The following is a 23,410-nucleotide window of genomic DNA, read 5'->3' on the forward strand; positions in this document are numbered from 1 at the left end:
TTTTATTTAAGAGAATTAGGTTAATTGAAGAGTAATAGCTATCAATATCTATTTGCATGAACTTATTCTTGCTATTAAATTTAATTCTATTAAACCAATCAATTACCTCATAGGACCAGAATTGCAATCATATTTTTTCTTTAAGAACATGAATACACTTATCTAAAATTGCTTTACTAAGTTTACCCAAATCAGATTTGCCTAGGCAAATCAGTCTAACTTTTATGTATCATATTGGCACATATAAGGATGTATAGAATGCGTTAGTTTTTGTATATACAATGACAGTTTCTATGGAATGCTTGCATTAAGAATAAACAAACACTTCTGAGTTTGTTGTAGGTTAGCCTATACGTTAAATTTCCTTTAGAAATCCTTCCTGGGGATATATACAATTCACTGGTATCATACATGGAATTTTATTTCTGAAATTAAAGAATTGTGTAGGAAAACAGCTATATGTAGGATTTTCTATGTATAATTTGAATCATCATCATCATCATCATCATCGTTTAATGTCCGCTTTCCATGCTGGCATGGGTTGGATGGCTTGACTGAGGCCTGGCGAGCCAAAAGGCTGCACTAGGCTTCAATCCGATCTAGCAATGTTTCTACAACTGGGGGTCCTTCCTAATGCCAACCACTCCAAGAGTGTAGTGGGTGCTTTTTACATGCCACTGGCACAAGGGCCAGCCAAGCAGTACTGGCACTGGCCACACTCGAATGGTGCTTTTTACATGTTACCGGTATGGTAGCCATTCAGGCAGTACTGGCAATGACCATGCTCAAATGATGCTTTTTACATACTACTGGCATGGGTGCCAATCAGGTGGTACTGTCATCGGCCACAACAACAACTTGCTTCAACAGGTCTTTGCAAGCACAGTTTATTGCCCAATGATTGAAGGGTGCTCTTAAATGGGCTGGTTATGCTGCACTGGCATAGGCCACGGTTACGGTCTCATTTGGCTTGCCGGGTCTTCTCAAGTACAGCATATCTCCAAAGGTCTCAATCACTTGTCATCGCTTCGGTGAGGCCCAACGTTTGAAGGTCGTGCTTCACCACCTCATCCCAGGTCTTTTTGGGCCTACCTCTTCCACAGGTTCCCTCTGCTGCTAGGATGTGACACTTTTTCATCCAGCTGTCCTCATCCATATGCATCACATGACTATGCCAGCGCAGTCATCTCTCTTGCACACCACATCTGATGCTTCTTATGTCCAACTTTTCTCTCAGGGTGCTTACACTCTGTCGTGTATGCACACTGACATTACATATTCAGTGGAGCATACTAGCTTCATTCCTTACAAGTGACTGTGGTGCTGCTACACCAATTATTGGGTATGACTCTTTCACGTATTCGGCACACTCTCTTTCTCCCATTGATTCTCTTCATTTAGCAACCTTTCATAGTGGCATCTCCAAGTCTCTCTCCTTGCTGCCTCATTAAATGCAAATGAGTCATCATCCATGTGGATACTTTTCTCTCCTATGACATCATGATGCTCTGTCTTGCAACATGAAACCTGTCTTTAGATACACATCTGTATGTAAATTTTTTCATTTTCTTATTTTAAAGTGTATATATATATTGTATAGAGGGCATTATTACACATACATGCCTCACGCATTTATATATATATATATGCTTTAAAATAAGAAAATGAAAAAAATTTACATACAGATGTTTTTATCTAAAGACAGGTTTCATGTTGTATATACACTATGAATGACATGCCTTCCTTATTCCATCTTCTCTAAAGCTAAAAATTTAATTTAATGTGATGAAACAGACCCTTATGTCTTGACTATGTCATAATGATGAGATCCAGCCAGATTAAATTAGCAGCTACATATGAATGTTAAGCATTCTTTGATTAAAGGAAAGAAAATTTTATCAAATAAATAAATGCTTAAGATAATATTCTGTATTCCTTTTCATTTCACTAATCAGGGAGGAAATATAAGATTTGGATTCCTGGCAAGATGAGTCTCCCGCTTACCATTAAGATGAACAATCAGTCAATCAAGAGATAACATTTGGATAATATTCATCAATTTTAAGATAGTACAATATAATGGTAATCCTGTTCAGTTGTCTGGGGTAGTCTGCATGGCTGACAGTATTACTTACAGAATGAGTAGACTAGCAAACCTGAAATTCTTGTACTGTGGCCAGCATAGGCCCAAGCTGACCAAAGCCTTGTGAATGGATTTGATAGACAGAAGACTGAAAGAAGCTTGTTGTGTGTGTGAGTGAATGAGACAGAATTTGTATTTCTCATCTGTATGTGTGATCATTCATTGATTGTAAACAATAGCCTAACTACCCTTGTAGTTTATTTGCAGTCCACCATGGAAACATGCTTAAGCTTTGTAACAGGTTTTGACATGTTGTATGATCAATAGTGAAAAAAAAGAGAAAGCTCATTCATAGTGTCGTATTTGTTTCAACATGTCCAGGCTATTTTTTGATAGACTAGGAGGTTATTACTTCCCTTGAAACAAATGAGGTTTGGTGATAGGAAGGGTCTCTGGCCTCAGAAATCTCTGCTTGAACATGCTCTCATTTGACCCATGCAAGCATGAAAAAGTTGACAGTAAAACAATGATAATGTTGATATTTTATGGTAGCATTGAAATTATATGAGAGTGAATAAATATATGTCAACTTGCCTACATGTTCTCAAATTACTGATATTCATGACGAATTCTTACAAAGCAGAAACTAGTGTTTGTAATATAATAGTGCTTTACAAGCTTGTTCTGTTTACACAGCTACAGCTGTATATGTAAATAGACACACACACACACACACACACCTGCAGAAATGTATGCAGGGGCACTCATTCAGATCTCCTTTTGGCTTGTACTCTTCGAAAAATATATAACTATTTCAGTTATTAAAACTTTTATTACTATATTTCTGTTGAAATACACTTTTATTTCAGTTAATTTTTAAAATAATGAATTTGGTAAAATAATTTGATCATTATCAAGCTGATGTTTGGAATATAAATTAAGCTAGAATGAGGGTTATATTTTAGTTCACTTTAAAGCAAGAAGTATGTATCATTGAATCTGGAGCAGTGTGTTGGTATCAAAATGGTTGTTATGTCCTACTGTCATTAGATGATGTAGTCTGTAATTTACAATGATTAAATGAAAAAAATAACTGAATTGTTTTGGCTGAGATGTCTTTGAATACAGGCCTTCTTATCCTTTTGATATTATATATCTGTAGGAGTATTGAATTTAGTTAAATACCTTTGTCATTACTAAGCTGGTGTTTGGAACATAAATTAGGAGGATAGTTTTTAGATTATGTGAACATATAAGTCAAGTAAAGAAAGACAACAATGAAAGCTGAAAGTACATGCATAATACACAGAATTAGAGGCAAAAAGATGAAAAGTGAACAGTGAAAAAGCTATAAAAAGGAAAATACAAAGGTGGTTTTTCTGTGACATTCTTTCAGATGTTTTGTTTGTCTTTATTCCATTTCCCTACCACATGGTTTTAGGTTCAGTCACATTACATGCCACCTTGAGCAAGGCTCTTCTACTATAGTCCTGGGCCAACCAAATCCTTGAGAGTCGATTTGGAAGACAGCAACTGAAGGAAGCCTACCGCGCGTGCGTGTAATCAGATAGCTGTTCATAAATCAGGAAAAAAGTAACCACTCTAAAAGAGAAACAGAGCAGTTATATTTTTAAATTGATGAGCAGGATATGACTGGTTATGGTATATAACTTGTTAGAATTTTACTGACAATTTCACAGAAACTATTGTACTTGGCAATAGTGGCAACTTCTCAGACGTGTCAACTGAAAGTGCAAAGCCTCTTTCATGCTGGAGGTAAATATATAGTCTTGGTTGGCTGTGTTGATAAAAAGAACTGTACTGATAAATTGTGTTTATAGGCAGGAAGGTAAAATTGCCTCCTATGGATCAATGTCAGTCATGGCTGAAGAGTGTCAGCTATATGTGTGTGCATGTCTTGTTCTCCTGTTCAAAAATGATGACCATTTTGCCGAAACAAATTTCCATTCATGAGGGAAGCATTCAAATATATCACTTTTTGAGTTCAGATTGTGTGATTTTTTCTATATTTTTTTTTTAATGATTCTCTTCTCTGTCAAGCAAAATTTGCAATGTCTACTTCCATTCAGAAATAGTCTCAGCCATTCTAGCAGTTTTTTGTTGGTTTTGTATATATAATTGGTTGAGTTGTTAGAGCATAAGATAATAATTGTAGTAATTCTTCCAGCTCTCTGTGCACTGAGTTCAAATACCATCAACTTCATCTTTCTAATTGGGGCTCAGTAAATAAAATACCTGATGTTGTTTTGTCACTTTCTTTCTTTCTATCCTTCTGGAAGAAATCAACAAGGATCTGAAGAGGAACAAGTTCTGCAAGATTTAAAATGTCCCTATGACTCCATCAAAGTGTTAAAAGCCCATGGCATGAAATGGCATACATGAATTTCCAAAAATGGCTTGTGGTGGGGGAGTCAGTTGTCTGTACCAGTATACATTGAGTGCATTTGTAAGTGTGCATTTGTGTGTTTTTATGCATGCATACATACACAGCTGCATCTGTGTAAAGAGAACTGTCCAATTTTATATTAATGCATTTTATAATCTAAATCCCTATATATAAATATAATTGTTCAAACTGACCTCATCTTACTCAGCTCAAGTTACATCAGTTGACTGTTGTGATCATTAATTGTATTTTGTTAAATTGGTGTTAAGTTGATAATGATGATTTTGTGTGAAAAAAATGCAATCTGTATGATAAGAGGTGATAATTATGATAATGATGATGGTTATGACTGATGGTATGTATTGGTTGTGTTAATGGTGAAACTTATGGTGATGATGATAGCGTTGGTTGTTGTGATAATGGTAGTCATGATGGCAATGATGGTTGTTTTAGTGATAAAGATAAAATAATTATGATATATTGATGAGGTTTATGTTAAGAATATCTTTAATTCTGATGGATTGCAATGATGATGGGATGTATCTCCTGTTATATTCTTGCTTCATGATATTTAATCTATGTTTCTTCACTTCCTTTCCAGTTATTTCTCTCAGAAAGAGCTCCTTGATCGGATACCAAGCTGCTTCTTAGTTCTGGGAATTATATTCTCCGTTTTCACCTTTGTTGGTGGCATGTTAAACTGCACACCACCCTCAGAAGAGAAGGTATTTGTCTTATTTTGTTCTTTAACTTTTCATTTTTTAGTTTGACTTAACCATTTTTTCCAGAGGCATGGTTGTGTGATTAAGAAATTCACTACTTTCCAACCATGTGGTTTCAGGTTCAGTCCTACAGTACAGCACCTTGGGCAAGTGTCTTCTACTATTGCTCCAGGCCAACCAAAGCTTTAAGAGTGGATTTGGTTGACAGAAACTGAAAATTTGTTGTGTGTGTAATGCCATCAACATCATTTAGCATCTGTTGTCTATGGGTTGGACAGTTTGACCAGAACTGGCAAGCTGGAAGGCTGCATCAAGCTTCAATCTGATTTGGCATGGTTTCTACAGCTGAGTACCCTTCCTAATGCCAACCACTCCAAGAGTGTAATAGGTGCTTTTACATGCCACTGGCATGGGTGCCATTTGTGTGGCACCAGTATCTGCTATGACTGTGATTTTACTTGGTTTGATGGGTATTCTTCTCAAGCACAGCATAATGCCAAAGGTCTCAGACATTTGTCATTGCCTCCATGAAGCCCAACACTTGAAAAGTGCTTTTCACATACCACTGGCATTGGCCACTTTGCCTCCATGAGGCCCAATGCCCAAAAGGTGTTTTTTACATGCCACCAGCATGGATGCCAGTTATGTGGCACCAGCATCAGCCACAACTACAATTTTACTTGGCTTGATGAAACCACACATTTGTGTTTGTGTATTTATTTAGATTTGTGCTCTACAAAAGTTGCAGGCTACAAGTTGTTATCATCCCTTCTGTCATCAAATTGTTCCCATGCTTCATCATACCTTTGAAGACATGTGAAATAAGAAATGCATTACTTGAAAAACAAGTTAGTGTTAGCAAAGAAATTGGCATTCAGTAGTAAAACAATACTTCAATAATATATCCTTCTAACCATGGAAAAAACAGATGTAAAAAAAACTAATGAAATATTGAGTGAAAATAATTGTGCAGCTACCTAGACTTATTTAATTTTGCTTTGAGAATTCTGTTAATGTATTACTGAGTTTGAAGGATTTCTGGGCTATAAATAAAATGACATGTATTAAGTGGCAGAAAAAATTAATTATAAAACTCAATTTTTGAACAGCTACTTTCACAACAGATTTTGATGACTATTATACCTGCATCTAAAAAGATGTCCTATCTTACTTGGCATAGGCTTAGTCTCTTCTTCAAGGGAACAGGGGTATTTATTTTTCTGCTTAATACCATTATACTAGAACCAACTAGAGGTTATTTCCCATTGATTCTCTTGTTACCAGTTTCGGTTGAAATACGTTGCTTTTGTGTCATTTAATTTTTAGAATAACGAAGAATTTAGTAAAATAATTTTGTCATCATTAAATTGATGTTTGTAACATAAATTAACGTAAAATTCTGATGGAAGAAAAATATTTACTTTAGATTACTTTAAAATCTGAAGTTTGTGTTAAAGAACCAAAAGCAATCTCAGGTGGGTTAGTATCATTATCTAACATCTGTAAAAGGGTTAAATTGTTTGACAACAGTTTGGGATTTACTGTGACTGAATAAAAAAAAAAATGACTGGATAGCTATGGCTGGGATGCTTTTTTAAACCCTTTTCTTACCATGTTTCTGTCAAAATACACTACTTTGCTTCAGTTAATTTTGAAAGTTTACTAAAATAACTTCGTTGTTATTAAGTTTGTGTTTAGAAAATAACATGAAATTTTGACTGAGGGTTTTTTATTTTGATCTTTAATTTTGAACTTTAAAACAAGAAATTTTTATCATAGTTCTAGTCTTAGACCTTTTGGTATTAAAAGTCATTGATATGTCTGTAAAAACAGATATAGTTAACATGAACATATATAGTGTTCGTCTTTATTTTACATTCTCCTGAACATGGGAGACATTCATTGCTCAGAGGAAAATTTCTCAATAGACTTGTCTAAAAGCACACATCAATTCAGGCTCTGAATGATGTCAGCGGACAGCCATTGCTTTAGTCATCATTGGTTGTGTGATTACCATGAATATTTTGCATTACTTCAAATGTTAAGGGGTTAACCCTTTTGTTACCAAATTTGCCTTGGATTCAATTAATTTTGAAAATAATGTGGAATTTAGTAAAATACTTTGTCAGCATTAAGATGATATTTGGAACATAAGTTAACATGAAACTTTGGTAGAAAATTTTAATTTCTGACTGGCTTCTATGCCAGTGGCATGTAAAAAGTACCACTTGAGTATGGTCGATGCCAGTGCCACCTGACAGGCCCCCGTGCTGGTGGCATGTAAAGGGCATCCACTATACTCTCTGAGTGGTTGGCATTAGGAAGGGTATCCTGCTGTAGAATCTTTACCAGATCAGATTAGAGCCTGGTGCAGCCTCCTGGTTTGCCAGTCCTCAGTCAAACTGTCCAACCAATGCCAGCATGGAAAGTAGATGTTAAATGATGATGAAAATCACTTTAAAACAAGGTTTGTATCATAGAATCAAAAGAAGTCTCAAATTGATTGGTATCAAAAGAGTAAAACAGTTGAAAGACATCTTTTGCATTAGGCAGAAATTCTAAATTTAGTGATAGTTGATTGTACTGATAAACTCTACCGGTAATTGAATGATTACGAACAACTTATCAATTTAGTGAGTTAATAGTCTGACTGATATATATATATATATCATCATCATCATCATCATCATCATCATTTAACGTCCGTTTTCCATGCTAGCATGGGTTGGACAGTTCGACCGGGGTCTGGTAAGCCATGGAGGCTGCACCAGGCTCTAGTCTGATTTGGCAGTGTTTCTACAGCTGGATGCCCTTCCTAACGCCAACCACTCAGTGAGTGTAGTGGGGTTTTTTTATGTGCCACCGGCACAGGAGCCACAGCAGGCTGGCAAACAGCCACGATCGGTTGGTGCTTTTACGTGTCACCGACATGGACACCAGTCAGGCGACGCTAGCATCTGCCACGTTCAGACGGTGCTTTTTACATGTCACCGGCATGGGTATCTTAACTACAATTTCCATTTGAATTTTTATTTTGATGTTGACGTTGATGTACTTGACTCAACAGGTCTCCTCAAGAACAGCGGGTCACTCTATGATCCAAGGTCAGCACAGCAGGCCGTCCTGCGAGCATGAACTCACTTCATTTGTCGGGTCTTCAAATCCTCAAGAACAGTGGGTCACTCTACGGTCCAAGGTTAGCACAGCAGGCCGTCCTGCGAGCCATGAACTCACTTCATTTGTCGGGTCTTCGAAGTCACAGCATATCTCCAGAGGTCTCGGTCTTTCGTCATAGCCGCTGAGAGGCTCAAAGTACGAAGGTCATGCTTGACCACCTCGTCCCATGTCTTCCTGGGTCTACCTCTACCTCAGATTCCTTCAACAGTTTGGGAGTGGCACTTTTTCACACATCTCTCCTCATCCATCCGTAGTACATGACCATACCAACGCAATCGTCTCTCCTGCATGCTGCATCCATGCTTCTTATGCCCAACATTTCTCTCAGGACACTTACACTCTGTCGTGCATGGAACTGACAATACACATCCAGCGGATCATGCTAGCTTCATTTCTTTCAAGCCTACGCATGTCCTCCGCAGTCACAGCCCATGTTTCACTGCCATGAAGCATGGCAGTTCGCACACATGCATTGTACAATCTACCTTTCACTCTGAGTGAGAGACCCTTTGTCGCCAGTAGGGGAAGAAGCTTCCTAAATTTTGCCCAAGCTATTCTTATTCTAGTGGTAACGCTCTCTGAGCATCCCCCCCTGCTACTAACTTGGTCACCTAGGTAGCAGAAACTATCAACTACTTTTAGTTTCTCCCCAAGGAGTGTAATGGGATCTGTTTTCTGAGTACCAATGGTGTCTATTGCACCTGTGCATCTGCCGCACATGGAAGCTATCTTCTCGGTTAATTTTCCTTTGGTATTGCTGCACCTGTTATGTGTCCATAGCTTACACTGGGTACATCTTATGGAGTTTCTACCTATACCTTTTCTACATATCAAGCAGGGTCACCTACCTGAAGGGGTAGTGTGGTGAGTTTGCCTTCCTACTTACTAGAACTTTGGTCTTTGCTACATTTACTCTAAGGCCCTTTGATTCTAAACCTAGCTTCCAGACACGAAATTTCTTCTCTAGTTCCGGTAGCGATTCTGCTACGAGGGCTATATCATCAGCATAGAGGAGCTCCCAGGGACAACCCATCTTAAATTCCTCTGTTATTGCCTGGAAAACTATGATGAATAAAAGGGGGCTGAGGGCTGAGCCTTGGTGGACGCCAACTTCTACCCTGAATTCTTCCCTGTACTCATTGCCAATCCTAACCTTACTACTAACCTCTCTGTAGAGGGCTTGTACAGCCCTTATTAACCATTCGTCAATCTCCAGTTTCTGCATCGCCCACCAGATAAGGGATTGGGGACCCTATCAAAGGCTTTCTCCAAGTCCACAAAAGCTAAGTATAGGGGTTTATCTTTGGCTAGGTATTTCTCCTGCAGTTGTCGAACTATGAATATGGCATCAGTGGTGCTTCTGCCAGGCACAAAACCAAACTGCATCTCATCTAGGCTAACTCTCTCCCTAATTAGTTGGGCTGTGACCCTCTCCGTCACCTTCATTACCTGATCCAGCAGTTTGATACCTCTGTAGTTATTTCTGTCTAGAGCATCACCTTTACCCTTGTAGCAGTTGACTATAGTGCTGCTACACCAGTCATTGGGTGTGACTCCATCATGAACTACTTGGTTTACAATGCATGTGACTAGGCCATAGCCCACACCACCAGATGTTTTAAGCATCTCAGCAGTGATTCCTGATGGGCTGGGGGCTTTTCTTGTCTTCATACCCTTAATTGCCTTAACTACTAGGGAGCTATCTATATGGATAGCTGGTCCTTCTACTGGGTCAACATTTGGCAGGCTCTTCTCCTCCCACTCATTCTCCACATTCAGCAGTCTTTCATAGTGGCTTCTCCAAGCCTCTTTCTTTTCAGAATCACAAAAAGCAAGTGCCCCATCATCCATTCGAACACATTTCTCTCCTGTGACATCACAATTTTCTCTCACACTGTCTTGCAATCCGAAATACCTCAGTTCTTTGGTCCTCACGTCGCTGGACATTGGCAAACTTCTTTTCTGCTACATCTTTGGCTATGTATACCTGCCGCCCAGCCTCCCTTCTGGCTACCTGGTACTGTTCCCTGCTACCCCCATCCTTCCAGGCTTTCCAGGCCTGTTTCTTTCCCCTAATGGCCTTGTCTACTCTACTATTCCACCACCACATAACTCTAGGTCTGGAAGGGACGTTGCACCAGCCACAGACTTGGTCTTTGGCGCTCAGTAAGCTGTCCCATAGGAATTTCCAGCTACCTTCTAAGTCCGATGTCTGTAGCTCCTCCTCCCTCTCCTCAAATTTCTTGATGAGGATGTCCCTAAGTCTCTGACCATGTGAAGGGTTCTTTAGCTTCCAAATCCTTCTTTTTTGGATTGGTTTGCTTCTTGGTATCCTTCTGGCCTCGAGGCTAAAGTCACTAATGACTAGCCTATGCTGGGGGGTACATTCTTCACCCGGGAGGGTCTTTGCATTTAACAGCAACCCTATGTTCCGCTGTCTGGTGAGGATGAAATCAATCTGGCTAGCAGAGTCTCCTGATTGATAGGTTATCAGGTGGCTGTCTGGTTTCCTGAAGCTAGTGTTGCAGATTAGAAGGTTACATACATCACAGAATTCCAGTAGCCTAGTTCCCTCATCGTTTCGAGTGCCAATACCATGGCCACCGTGTACCCCAGTGAAGATACCTGCTTCCTGCCCAACATGCCCATTAAAGTCTCCAGCCACAAAGATGAGGTCATTGATACTCGTCTTTGAGGTAGCCTGTAGAAGAGTGTCATAAAAGTGATCCTTCGGCTCATTTCGTAGCCCTGCATGTGGGGCATAGGCAGAGATGATAGTAGCTGTGCTATTCTGCATTAGTAGCCTAAGCTTAACCCTTTCGTTACCAAACCACCCGAAAAAAATTTTGGTTAATGTGACCAAACCGCCCAAAACCACCCGAATTTACCTATTCATATTTAAATGAGAATATCAGAGCAAATCTCTTTAGTACATTCGTGAAAATACGTATTATACTTCGTAAAGAGTTCAACTACAGTTTTGTACAAAAATCGAAGTGTAATTTTAATTCTGTGAATTTTGGGAGATTTTTTTCCGAAATTTGTTCCTATTGTGTTTTCAAAATTTGTAATTCTGACAAAAAATGGATACGAATTTCATTATATCAAGCAGCGAGTCAGAATTCGAAGGATTTTCTACTGAAGACCTTCATAAATCTAACTCTATGACTGAAAAAAAAAGCATGTGGTATTTGATAATGAATCTGATGTTTCATTTTCCGAAAGTGAAAACAGTGAATCCGAGAGCTCCGACAGCGATAAGGAAAATGAATTGGCACCTGAATGGAGTGAAAATTTAAAAACTGTTTCTTTCGGTGATTTTTCTGAAGAAACTGGACCAAGCCACAGACTTTCCCAGAAGAGTAAAGCCTTAGACTATTTCTTTTTACTTTTTCGAATGAGCCTATTACGGCAGAAACGAACCGTTACGCTAAATGTAAACAAAACGAAAGAAAGGATAGTTTGTGGTTTCCCACAACCTTAAATGAAATTAAGACTATTTTGCCATAAATATTATTATGGGTATCAGAAAGTTACCCAGAATAACAAATTCTATCGTAAAATTTTGTTGTATACCCAACTGAATATTAGCTAATAACCCATTTTCTATAGCGATGTTTGAAAAAAATTATAATAATTTTATATTTTGTTGAATTTACCTGTATCTACCTGCAATTAGAGTCACTTTGTGACAAAAATTATAGTATAGAATTGGTTGAGAACATTTCATTAAATTATCTTCCAAAATTCACGTTAATATATTGATAAATAAAAAAGTTATAGTTGTTTAATGAAACCAGACTAAATTTATGATTATGTTAGAAATTAATTGAAACACATAAGGGGTGTATTTTGGTCAGAAATATAGTAACGAAAGGGTTAAGTACTCTATCGCATACCCTAACAACCTCTATAACCTTATCCACCCATTTCTCTGAGAGGAGAATGCCTACACCCCCTATACCATCCATGTTACCTTACCAGAAGAATTTGTACCTATGTGCCTTGCTTGTGAGGACCCTAGCTGAAGCTTCTCTCCATCTTACCTCTTGTACGCAGCATACATCAACCCATCTCCTTTCAAGCATTTCCACAATCTCACTAGACCTACCGTTCATTGTGCCAACTCTGAAAACTGGGAAGGGAATGTAGGGTGAGGTTTGGAGTGGAGGGATGCTATTCAGCGTCTGAAAAGAAGAGGGTTGTTGTGGTGATGTTCGTTTGTTTGGCATGCTTCATCCTTTCTCTTTTCTACCTCTCTCCCAACCTGACAACATTCAAGCATGTTAATGATGTTGCCCCTACCGGTGGTAGGAACTGGTGTTAGTAGCATTGTAAGCATAAGCATTATGGTCATGAGCGATGCAGATACATGCAGGGTAGCAAATTGGCAAATATGGATACTCCAATGTTAGGTTACGAGGGTGTCGGCAGAAATGGTTGCATTGCCTGAGTAGAGGGGGATTGCAGGGATAAAGGAGGGTACCACCAGCGAGGAGAGTTCAGACGGAGGAAACAGACTCATTCCTATATATACACAAGCACACCCACATTCAGAAATAGGTACATATGGGCAGCCTAATAGCTTTCTGCTTCACTTCACTTCATAAGGCCAGGGGAGGGAGATAAAGAGAGGGAAGAGATAAAGAAAGGGAGAGGGATAGAGAGAGAATAAGAGAGAGTACAGGAATATAGGGAGCAGCACCAGTGAAGGAGGAGGAATTAGGAAAAGAGATAACTTAGTGGGTGGTAACAAATTTCTGGACAGAAGAGAACATAAGAGAACCCATGAAGCATGTGTGAATACAAAATCGTGGCAAACGCCAGTAGCAATCCAAAAACCTTCTTTGCCCATGTCCAACGGAATTCCCGCTTGTACAACCAAATTGCAACGTTGGTAGACACAACAGGCATATCGATTGAGGACCCTTATCAACAGAGTCAATTATTTGCCAAGGCTTTTTCAACTATTTTCAAACAAGATGATGGTGAACCCCCTCCATTTGATAGATCGGTACCTCCAATGCTTCGATTGGTCATCACGCGGGACGAAGTCAAACGTGTTATTCAAGGCCTCGATGTCAACAAGGGTCACGGCCCTGACGGCATACACCCACGGGTTATCAAAGCGTTGGCTCCAGTCATCAGCGAGCCCTTAACACGTCTATTCAATATGTCATTGGCGACGGGTGTTATACCTGCGGACTGGAGAACAGCGATAATCTGCCCAATTTTCAAGAAAGGGAGCCGCGAAGACCCGCTTAACTACCGACCGGTTTCCCTTACATCAATAATCAGCAAGATGTTCGAAACCATCCTTAAGAAAAGTATGATGCTCCACCTCCAAAACACAGCCTATATCTCTGATTCCGAACACGGCTTCATGCCGAAGAGATCATGCTTGACCAACTTACTGGTAATGGAAGAATTGGTGATGCGCATCCTCGATGATAGTGATGCTGTTGACATCGTTTTATTGGACTTTGCCAAAGCTTTTGACTCGGTAAACCACCGCCTATTACTTGTCAAGCTTCAAGCATATAGTTTCCGTCCGGATATTGTACGATGGGTTGGTGCCTTCCTCTCAGATCGCTCCTTCCAAGTCCAAGTTAATGGTTCGCGGTCCGACGTCTCCAGTGCGAGCAGTGGCGTGCCTCAAGGTTCAGTGCTTGGGCCCTTATTGTTCTTAGTTTTCATAAATGACTTGCCCGACGACCTCATGCAACACACCCTTCTATTTGCCGATGATGTCAAACTGGTCGCTCCTCGCGGTGATATAGAGGATCTTCGTCGATGCCTCCACCAAATTTGGAGGTGGTCTAACGAATGGGACCTGTGTCTGAACGTGTCAAAGTGCTGTCATCTGCCTGTTGGCTCTCCTCCTGCAACTCAACTTGATTTTGAGCCGGGTTGTCTGCTGCTGGAGAGGACCGATCAGGTAAAGGACCTGGGTATCTTGGTGGATTCCTCCTTTTCGCCTTCGGCCCAGTGCGTCCATGCTGCCAACAAAGCATGCGGAATTCTGTTCTTGATTCGACGGTCATTCGGAATGCTCACAGCAGCCATATTCCTACCACTCTATGTCACGCTGGTGAGACCCATATTGAGTATGGGATTCAAGCCTCTTCTCCTTATCTCCTCAAAGACATACAGCATCTTGAAAGAGTCCAGAAGCTGGCTACCCGCATGGTTCATGGTCTCAAAAATTTGTCTTATGAAGAAAGGCTGAGGACGCTCAACCTTTATTCTCTAGAAAAACGCCGCCGCTGTGGTGATCTCATTCTAGCTCACAACATCATAAGCGGAAAGTGTAACCTCTCGAAAGAGCTGTTCTTCACTCCTGCTCCAGAGCGTCGGCTGTGGGGTCATTCCGAAAAGCTCTACCTGCGACGATTTCATCTCAATCGAAGGAGAGGAGCTTTCTCCGTCCGGGTTGCGGATCCGTGGAACAAGCTGCCAGACGAGATGGTGAAGATGCCGATGACCGCTTTGTTCAAAGTCTCCCTTGACCTCAAGTGGCCTGAACTCTTTACATGAACACCACCCTGTACTTAACTCCATGTCCCCCTACATGGCCTTGCTATTTGCTTTTGAGCCAAAAATTAACTAACTAACTAACATGTGTGAGAATAGACAACTGTTATAGTGGTGGGAGAAGGGATATCTGGTGGAGATGGTGGGACAAACACAATAGAGATAGCCAGTACTGGTGGTGGGGGTGGGCAAGGGCGGGCAAGTAAGTTGCTTGGGGATGATATTGTAATAGAAATGGAATTAAGCAGTGGGAGAATGAGTAATTTACTTAAAGAAATTCTAAGAGATGGAATTAAAATTGAGGGGTCATTGCCAATGCTTAGCTCATGGAAGAAAACAACAAGCTGATTAGTAAATAAACATTTAATGTATTAATGGTGAAATGAAACCAGGAATGGGAAAATGAGGTAGAAAGAAAGAAATAAGATCTTAGCTCAGTATCTCAGACATCATTTGCCAAATGCAAGCTTTCTTTCCAGGTACATGACACTGCTGTCCCTCATCCCAGGGTCACACAGGCCCACCTTGAAAGGTAGGTCTGGTGAGATTGTTGAGATACTTGAACGGAGATGTGTAGATTTGTGCTGCATCCAAGAAGTAAGGTGGAGAGGAGGTTCCGCTAGGTTCCTCACAGACAAAGAACACAGGTACAAGATTTTCTGGGCAGGGAACCCTGACAGGGTCGGGGGCGTGGGTATACTTCTTGCGGAGAAATGGGTTGATAAGGTAATCGAGGTAGTCAGAGTATGTGACAGAGTACTTAAGATTAGATTAGTGCTTCACCATAGGTCAGCTACCATTATCTCGGCCTATGCTCCTCAACCGGGGCTATCGGAAGGGCAGAGAGACAGATTCTATGATACCCTATTGCAGACTACCTCATTGACAAATGACAGGGACCTTCTCTTTGTGGCTGGTGACTTCAATGGACATGTTGGTCGGCATGTCGGGGGCTTCCATGGCATACATGGAGGCTACGGTTTTGGTTCTCGCAATGAGTAGGGAACCAGGCTGCTGGAGTTCTGCAAATGATCTTATGGTCTGCAATACCAACTTCAGGAAACCCACCTCTCACCTAGTTACCTACCGTTCTGGCAGACACACTAGCCAAATTGACTACATCCTCGCCAGAAAAAGGGAAAGAGGGCTGCTTATAAATGCCAAAACCTTCCCAGGTGAAGAATGTACCCCACAACATAGACTGGTAGTTGGTTACTTTAGGATCAGGACTAAGAGGACGACCAACATGGAGAAGAAGGGTCTGGAAGCTTAAAGATCCTGCAAATGGACAGAGATTTAGGGACATATTACTTGAAGCCTTTGATGAAGTAGAAGGGGATATAGCTTCACATGGGGTAGAAGACAACTGGAGGTTTCTAAGGGACAACCTGCTGAGAGCCACTGACCAGATCTGTGGATAGTGCAAAGTCCCATCTCGACCCAAGGTAACGTGGTGGTGGAACAATGTGGTTGACAGGGCTATTAGACAAAAGAAACAGGCTTGGAGGGACTGGAAGAATGGAGGTAGCAGGGATAGACTGCCAGAAGGGAAGCTAGGAGACAGGTTTATTTAGCCAGAGGGGAAGCAGATAAGAAATAATTTGCCAATGTTCTACGCCGTGAGGACCAAAGACTTGAAGTATTTCGTGTTGCAAGACAGTAAGTGAGAGAGAATCGTGAAGTGGTAGGAGAGAAATGTGTCCGTATGGATGATGGTTCACTTACACTAAACGAGGCTGCAAAAGGAGAGGTTTGGAGACGCCACTATGAAAGGTTGCTGAATAAAAAGAATGAATGGGAGAAATAGTTTGCCGAATGTCGATCCTACAGAGAGACCAGCTATCCGAATATGACAGTACCTTGGTAGTTAAAGCAATCAAGAGTATGAAGGCAGGGAAAGCCTCCGGCCCATCAGGAATCACTGCAGAGATGCTCAAAATATCTTGCAGTGTCGGCTATAGCATAGTCACCCGTATAGTTAACCAGGTGATACACGAAAGAGTCATACCCAATGACTGGTGAGACAGCACCATAGTCAACTGCTACAAAGATAAAGGTGACGCCTTAGATACAAATAATTACAGAGGTATCAAGTTGCTGGATCAAATAATGAAGATCACGGAGAGGGTCATAGCCCAACTAATTAGAGAAAGAGTTAGTTTAGAAGAGATGCAGTTTGGGTTCGTGCCAGGGAAAAGCACCACTGATGCTATATTTTTGGTAAGGCAGCTGCAAGAGAAATGCATAGCCAACGATAAAATTTTTCGAAAATGTTCACAGGAAAATTTTACCCAAAAATTTTTCAAAAATTTTCACCAAAAATTTTTCGAAAATTTTCACTGAAAATTTTACCCAAAAATTTTTCGAAAATTTCCACCGAAAATTTTACAGGAAAATTTTACCCAATCTAGACTTTGGGTGACGCGGTGGTGGAACAATGTTGCTGACAGGGCTATCAGAGCAAAGAATCAGGCCTGGAAGAGTTGGTGGGGATAGCAGAGAACTGTATGAAATAACCAGAAGCTAGGAGACAGGTATATCTTGCCAGAAGAGAAGCAGAGAAGAAGTTTGCCTATGTTTAGCGACATGAGGATTAAAGACTTGAGATGTTTCGGATTGCAAGACAGTGTGTAAGAGAAAATTGTGGATGTCATAGGAGAGCAATGTGTTTGCATGGATGATGCTTCACTTGCATTTAGTGATTGTGCAAAGGAAAAAGGCTTGAAAATGCCATTATGGAAGACTGCTGATGTGGAGAATGAATGGGAAGAGGAAAGTCTACCAAATGTTGACCCAACTGAGGGATCAGCAATCCGAATCGACAGTACCTTGGTAGATAAAGCAATTAAGCATATGAAGACAGGGAAAGCCATCAGGAATCGACGCTGAGAGGCTTAAAATATCTGGCAGTGTGGGTTATGATTTAGTCACCCAAATTGAAAATGCGGTGATTCACAAAGGAGTCATACCAGAACAATGAATTGGAGGAAATAGTTCTAGACATTTTGTTTAATGCCTTAACAATTCTACCAGCGCATCACCTTAAAATTGTTCTTAAAATAGGCACAAAGCCTGGATCTTGGGGAGAAAGGGTTAATAGGTACCATCATTCACAGAGGGATGAAGGGCTTTTTGTATAAAGTACTCTGATACACTATAACATGGAGAGGGATGGAGTTCACTGGCTTGGTTTATCTCAGATGCATAACACAGCTATTAAGTCTTTGGTAGTGGTCCCACAAACCAATAATTTAAGGGCTTACAAAATGCAATGAAGATATATATTTTTTTCAATTTAGATCCCTGATACCATCTTGCTACCATTAACCAAAAATGCTGATCATGATGAAAATGGAGAGGAAGAAGATGAGGATGAAGAGCATATAGAATATGACCGGCAGTTAATTCACAAGCCTGAAACTAAAAAGTAAGTAATGAAGATATATTTTTTATTTATATTTTCTATGTGGTTGAGTATGTTTCTAGAAATACCTTGCACTACTATATATTTTATATATTTCCAATGAGGAATGGTATGCCTTCAGAAACACACTACACTATCATTATCATCTTCATTAATTAATGCTGGCATGGGTTGGGGACTACACCAGGCTCTATTTTCTGTTTTGACATGGTTTCTATAGCTGGATGCCCTTCATAAGACCAACCACTTTACAGAGTGTACTGAGTGTTTTTTTTATGTGGCAATTAATTTCTCAAGAACCCTCTCTTTGCTCTCCATCTCTAAAACCTTTATCTGCAGAATTTCAGATTGGAAAATCTGATACATTAAGTATGGCAACTTGATTATGCTAACCTAATCCACCCAGTTTAGGTAGAACTAATGTCTGTGATCATCGTTATTCTTCCACTGACTAAATGATAAAGAAAGAAAAAACACTTTGCTTCTTCATTGTTGTTGTCGTCAGCATTATGATTAAATACATTCCAACCATGGCAATATCCTAGGGCTACATTGTTGAAGGTGTCCTTATTTTTTAAAGTGGTAACATGATTTGTGGGAGATTTGGAGGCCACATAGAGCCCGTTGTTAGCTTGTTAACTGTTGAACCCATTAGTAATCATTACAACCACCACAACCACCATACTATTATCACTACTTCTAGGACTACTTTTACAACAACTATTACTATATTGCCCATTACCACCATCACCATCATTACTATTACAACTATAATCATAGTACTGACACTACCCTGGCAATCACCACTGCTGTACTATTGCTACCACCACAATCATCACCTCTACTATACCATTTCCATTTTGATACAATAGCCACAAACACCACCACCATTGATGCTGCTGCTGTTACTACTACTACTACTACTACTATCATTACTATTACTTCTTTCTCCAGGGAATCACTAGAGAGAGAAATAACACCAAAAATGGCATTAAAGACACGGCAGTTCTACCTCCTCTGGTTGATATTGCTCTTCTTAAACCAAAGCACAGATTTCTTCTCATCATTATACAAGGTAACATGATAAGGCTTTCACATATTTTGTATTCTCATGATGCTCTGATTCCTAGAAATATCCTCATCTATAAATTGTTGTTTAGTTCTAAGATGCTCTGATTGAAGAGATCCATGATTAAAAGCATTTCATTTATGAGCATCTCCACTGCTTCTTTTTATCATAGTATCTCCAGAGGTGTAGGGATGTAATGGCTGAATGGTTAAGAAGTTTGCTGGTCTTGTTTAGCTTCGTAGCTGTCAAATCCTATTTGAGTATGACTTGAAGATTTGACTGTTATTTTTAGCAGCCAAATGAACAGATAAACTCTCGTTTTTGAAGTTTTTATTTTTATTTGTTACATGCAGTTAGGCTTTATGATGTAAACTGAGGTGAGAACAATGTTCTTTTAACAGAAATAAGACATGACTAGTGGGAGGTGGATGTCATCTCAACCAACCACATATGTGTGTATGCATACTAACAGACACAGGCAAGGCTGTAATTAAAAGATTTGCTTCCCAACCACACTGTTTCAATTTCAGACCCACAGTTCAGCACATTAGGCAAGTAGGCCCAAGCACCTAAAACCTTACAAGTGAGTTTGGTAAATGGAGACAAAGAAGTCCATCATATATTTTATAAATGTGTATGTAAACAATTGTGCTGTATGACAGATGCAAGCTGCAAGCAGTGTTATAATTATTGTCATTTCTCCTGTCAACAACACATTCACTTGCTTTGCACCTTCAAAAGCACATGGAATAAGAGATTCTTTACTTGAAACGCAGGTAATATTTAAGAACCAGAAGATCATTGATCCAGCTGTAAGACCTAACTCTGCTAGAGTATGGAAAAACAGACATAAAACAAATAAGCACATTCACTCATTATGCATGATTTGACAAATTAAACAAAAGCAATAAAGGACTTTCTACTCAATATTTCCTTAACCAATATCTGTTTTAATTTTCAGGCCTATGGTCAGACATTTATTCACAATGATTATTTTCTCGCTATGATCGGTGCTCTGGGAAGCGTTGGTAATGCTATCTCCAGACTAATGTGGGGATTTATTGGTGATAAAATATCTTTCAAGGTAATTACTTTCATTAACAATGATAAAATCTGTCTCCTCTTTGTTTTTTTGTGCTCTTTTTTTTTATCTCTGTTGCTATTTCTCCAGTCTCAACTACTACTTCCAGGATCTCAAGTTTCATCAAAGTGGCAGATCTTATTAAGAACTGCATATTGTCAGCCTTTCCAGTCCTTTGTCATTTCCTCCATGATGTTCAATGTCTCGAGATCAGCCTTCATCACTTCATCCCATGTTTTCCTGAGTCTCCCTTTTCTGCAAGCTCCATCCACATTAAGTGGACAACACTTTAAACAGTTCTCCTCATCCATGTGCATCACATGTCCATACCAATTGTAAGAGGTTTTCAAAGCAGTGTTTTGTTCACTGATAGCATGATGGCTAGTTATGCAGTTGTATGCACACACACCCCACACATTTTATGAATAGCATACAAAGGTAAAACTGTGTGCAACACAAAGTTTGCAAGACAAAATTGTTTGTTTTGTTTTTTCATTTTAATTGAAGACAGTTATTTGCATGGATGTGCTCATACTTCAAAGAAAGGACAAAATTTTCATACACCTATTAGAAAAAAATTAGAAGAAATAATGATGGCAATGTATTAAGGTGATATGTATTCCAAATTATGAGCAGTGCCATCTACATAGGAAACTTGGTAGTGAATTGATTCATGAATAAAGATAAGAGAAAGATAACCAAGATTCACAAAACACCTGCATTGATAAAGATGAAGTGAGAAAGAGCTTTGTGTAAACACTGTGGATATGATAGAATGACCTGTTAGCAAGGATCTGATTTTAGGCAATGACTGAGTGTTAAAAAGCTTGTTAGATCTTCAGCACATATGGTCTAACGCAGGGCTGGCCAACTTGAGGCCCACAGGCTGCATGCAGCCCACTTGATACTTTCTTGAAATGGGTTTATTTAAGCAAACATTTTAAAACTTTTATCAAAAATTAAAGATTGTAATGAAAAGTAAAAAACAAAGATACTACTGTTTTTGCAATGATAATATTTCATGTTGAATCAATGATCATTCATTCATTATTGTAATAATAGCATGAGAAAGCAAAATGCTTTCAATATTAAACATACGAAAAGTATGATAAACTCTAGATTCTGTAATTTGATTATTTGACTATTAGCACATAAAGTATACAAGCAGCCCTCAAAAAGCTTTGTGATTAAAGTAACTTGCAATGTAATTCGAGTTGGCCAGGCCTGGTCTAAAGCTTTATTGATAACATGGGCAACTGCATTGCTTTTACCAGTGTTCTCAAGAACTAGAGCATTGATGTGTGACATAGGATAAGATCTTCACTGGAACTGGCTCTACAGATATTCTACCAAAAGGCTGTCGGAGAGATAAAAATCCAGTGATAATAACAATAGTTAACAACTGATTCCATATTAGACATGGTGAAAGAAAGAACTACAGACCAATCATTCAGAAGACCAGAGAGCTTTTCTTTCTTTTGTATGGAACCTGATGTTGTGTACTTCCATAGCACAAGGTATAAGCATGTAGAGAGAGAGAAAGGTTATTAAACCATTTGTTACCATATTTATGTTGAAATACACTGGTTTTGTTTCAATTAATTTTGAAAATAATGAAAAATTTAATGAAATAACTTTAAGCTGGTATTTGAAACGAATTAAGATGAAATTTTGATGGAAGGTTTTAATTTAGATAACTTTGAATTAGGAAGTTTATGTTAACTCTATTTCTTTTAGTATCTCTCCCTTATTCTGTACCATGTAAAGCTTGACTGGAGAAACCAATCAACTAACATTTATATTGGCTATTAAATAGATTGTGTGTGTGTGTGTGTGTGTAGACAATATAGATTAAATTGGAAAAGAAAAGGCAATCAGTTTGGCAAGACTTGACAAGGACATTTAATTTAGCTATGTAATAAAAGGTTAGGTTAAGTCTCTGACAGTTGTTTCTCAAATATCCCAGCTATTGTAACATTGTGTTGAGTGAGGATTTTATAGGTTGACTATTGCTGTCTACGTTAAAGATATGTAACAGTGGAAGAAAAGAAAATTCCTCATTAATGATCCTTGTTGTGGTTCATTATGTCTAGAAAGGGAGGAGACATCCAATTATATTCAATTAAAATGGGTATTCATTGAATAAATCCATGAATAGAGAGGATAATTTGATAGTAGTTTATAGCAATAGCAGTTCCAAAGTTGAACAAATACACACACATCGACCATATAAATATTGCAAATATTCACTCTAAAGATAAGGCTGATAGTTGTAAAAATTACAATGTTAATAACTTATAAGTTACTATTGATTATATAAAGATTGCATGTGTATATGTGTAGACAGGTGTATATATTAATTGTGTATAAACTCTTTTATTTCAGTGGTCCATGCTGATCTTGTCAATTATTCTTGCAGTTTTGCTGTGTAGTTTAAGCCTGACTGAATTGGGAGGCCAGTATATGTACGGTCTATGGGTCGTTCTTTTATACCTCACATTTCCTGGTACCTTTGCTCTATTACCAGCAGCAACACATCGCTATTTTGGAAAGAGATATTATTTAATCATTTATGGAATGCTGTTCTCTACACACGTAAGTAATTCTTTCATTTCTTTGATGTAGTTCATGTTTACAAAGTTTCTGTCATTTCACCTTGTGGCTTGTAGTTTAATTTACATGCTGTCTTCCTGGAAATGAACATTGCTTGAATATGGTGACAAGTTTACAACTATCCCATGATGTCAAGACAAGGATACATACAAACATATATTCATGCATATGCATATATATACAACAGGCTTCTTTCAACTTTTATTTGCCAAATCCCCCTCACAAGACTTTGGTCGGCCAGGGACTAGAGTAGCAGACACATGTCCAAAGTGTCATGCAAATAGTTGAGGAGCAAGAATT

At 39.1% G+C, this 23,410-nt stretch overlaps 1 protein-coding gene across 5 annotated transcripts in view; it reads left to right on the plus strand.

The window, feature by feature from the left end:
• The window catches only part of LOC115215625 (monocarboxylate transporter 12), a 76,213-nt gene that overhangs the window by 47,186 nt on the left and 5,617 nt on the right, over positions 1-23,410 (plus strand). For all 5 annotated transcript variants that reach the window (XM_029784862.2, XM_029784861.2, XM_029784860.2 and 2 more), the window contains exons 6-10: positions 5,092-5,215; positions 18,223-18,350; positions 19,302-19,422; positions 20,378-20,500; positions 22,883-23,092. In XM_029784862.2, the coding sequence (XP_029640722.1) occupies positions 5,092-5,215; positions 18,223-18,350; positions 19,302-19,422; positions 20,378-20,500; positions 22,883-23,092 (706 nt within the window). The remainder of the gene's footprint in view (positions 1-5,091; positions 5,216-18,222; positions 18,351-19,301; positions 19,423-20,377; positions 20,501-22,882; positions 23,093-23,410) is intronic.

Source organism: Octopus sinensis, linkage group LG9, assembly GCF_006345805.1.
Source record: "Octopus sinensis linkage group LG9, ASM634580v1, whole genome shotgun sequence".
Classification (NCBI taxonomy): domain Eukaryota; kingdom Metazoa; phylum Mollusca; class Cephalopoda; order Octopoda; family Octopodidae; genus Octopus; species Octopus sinensis.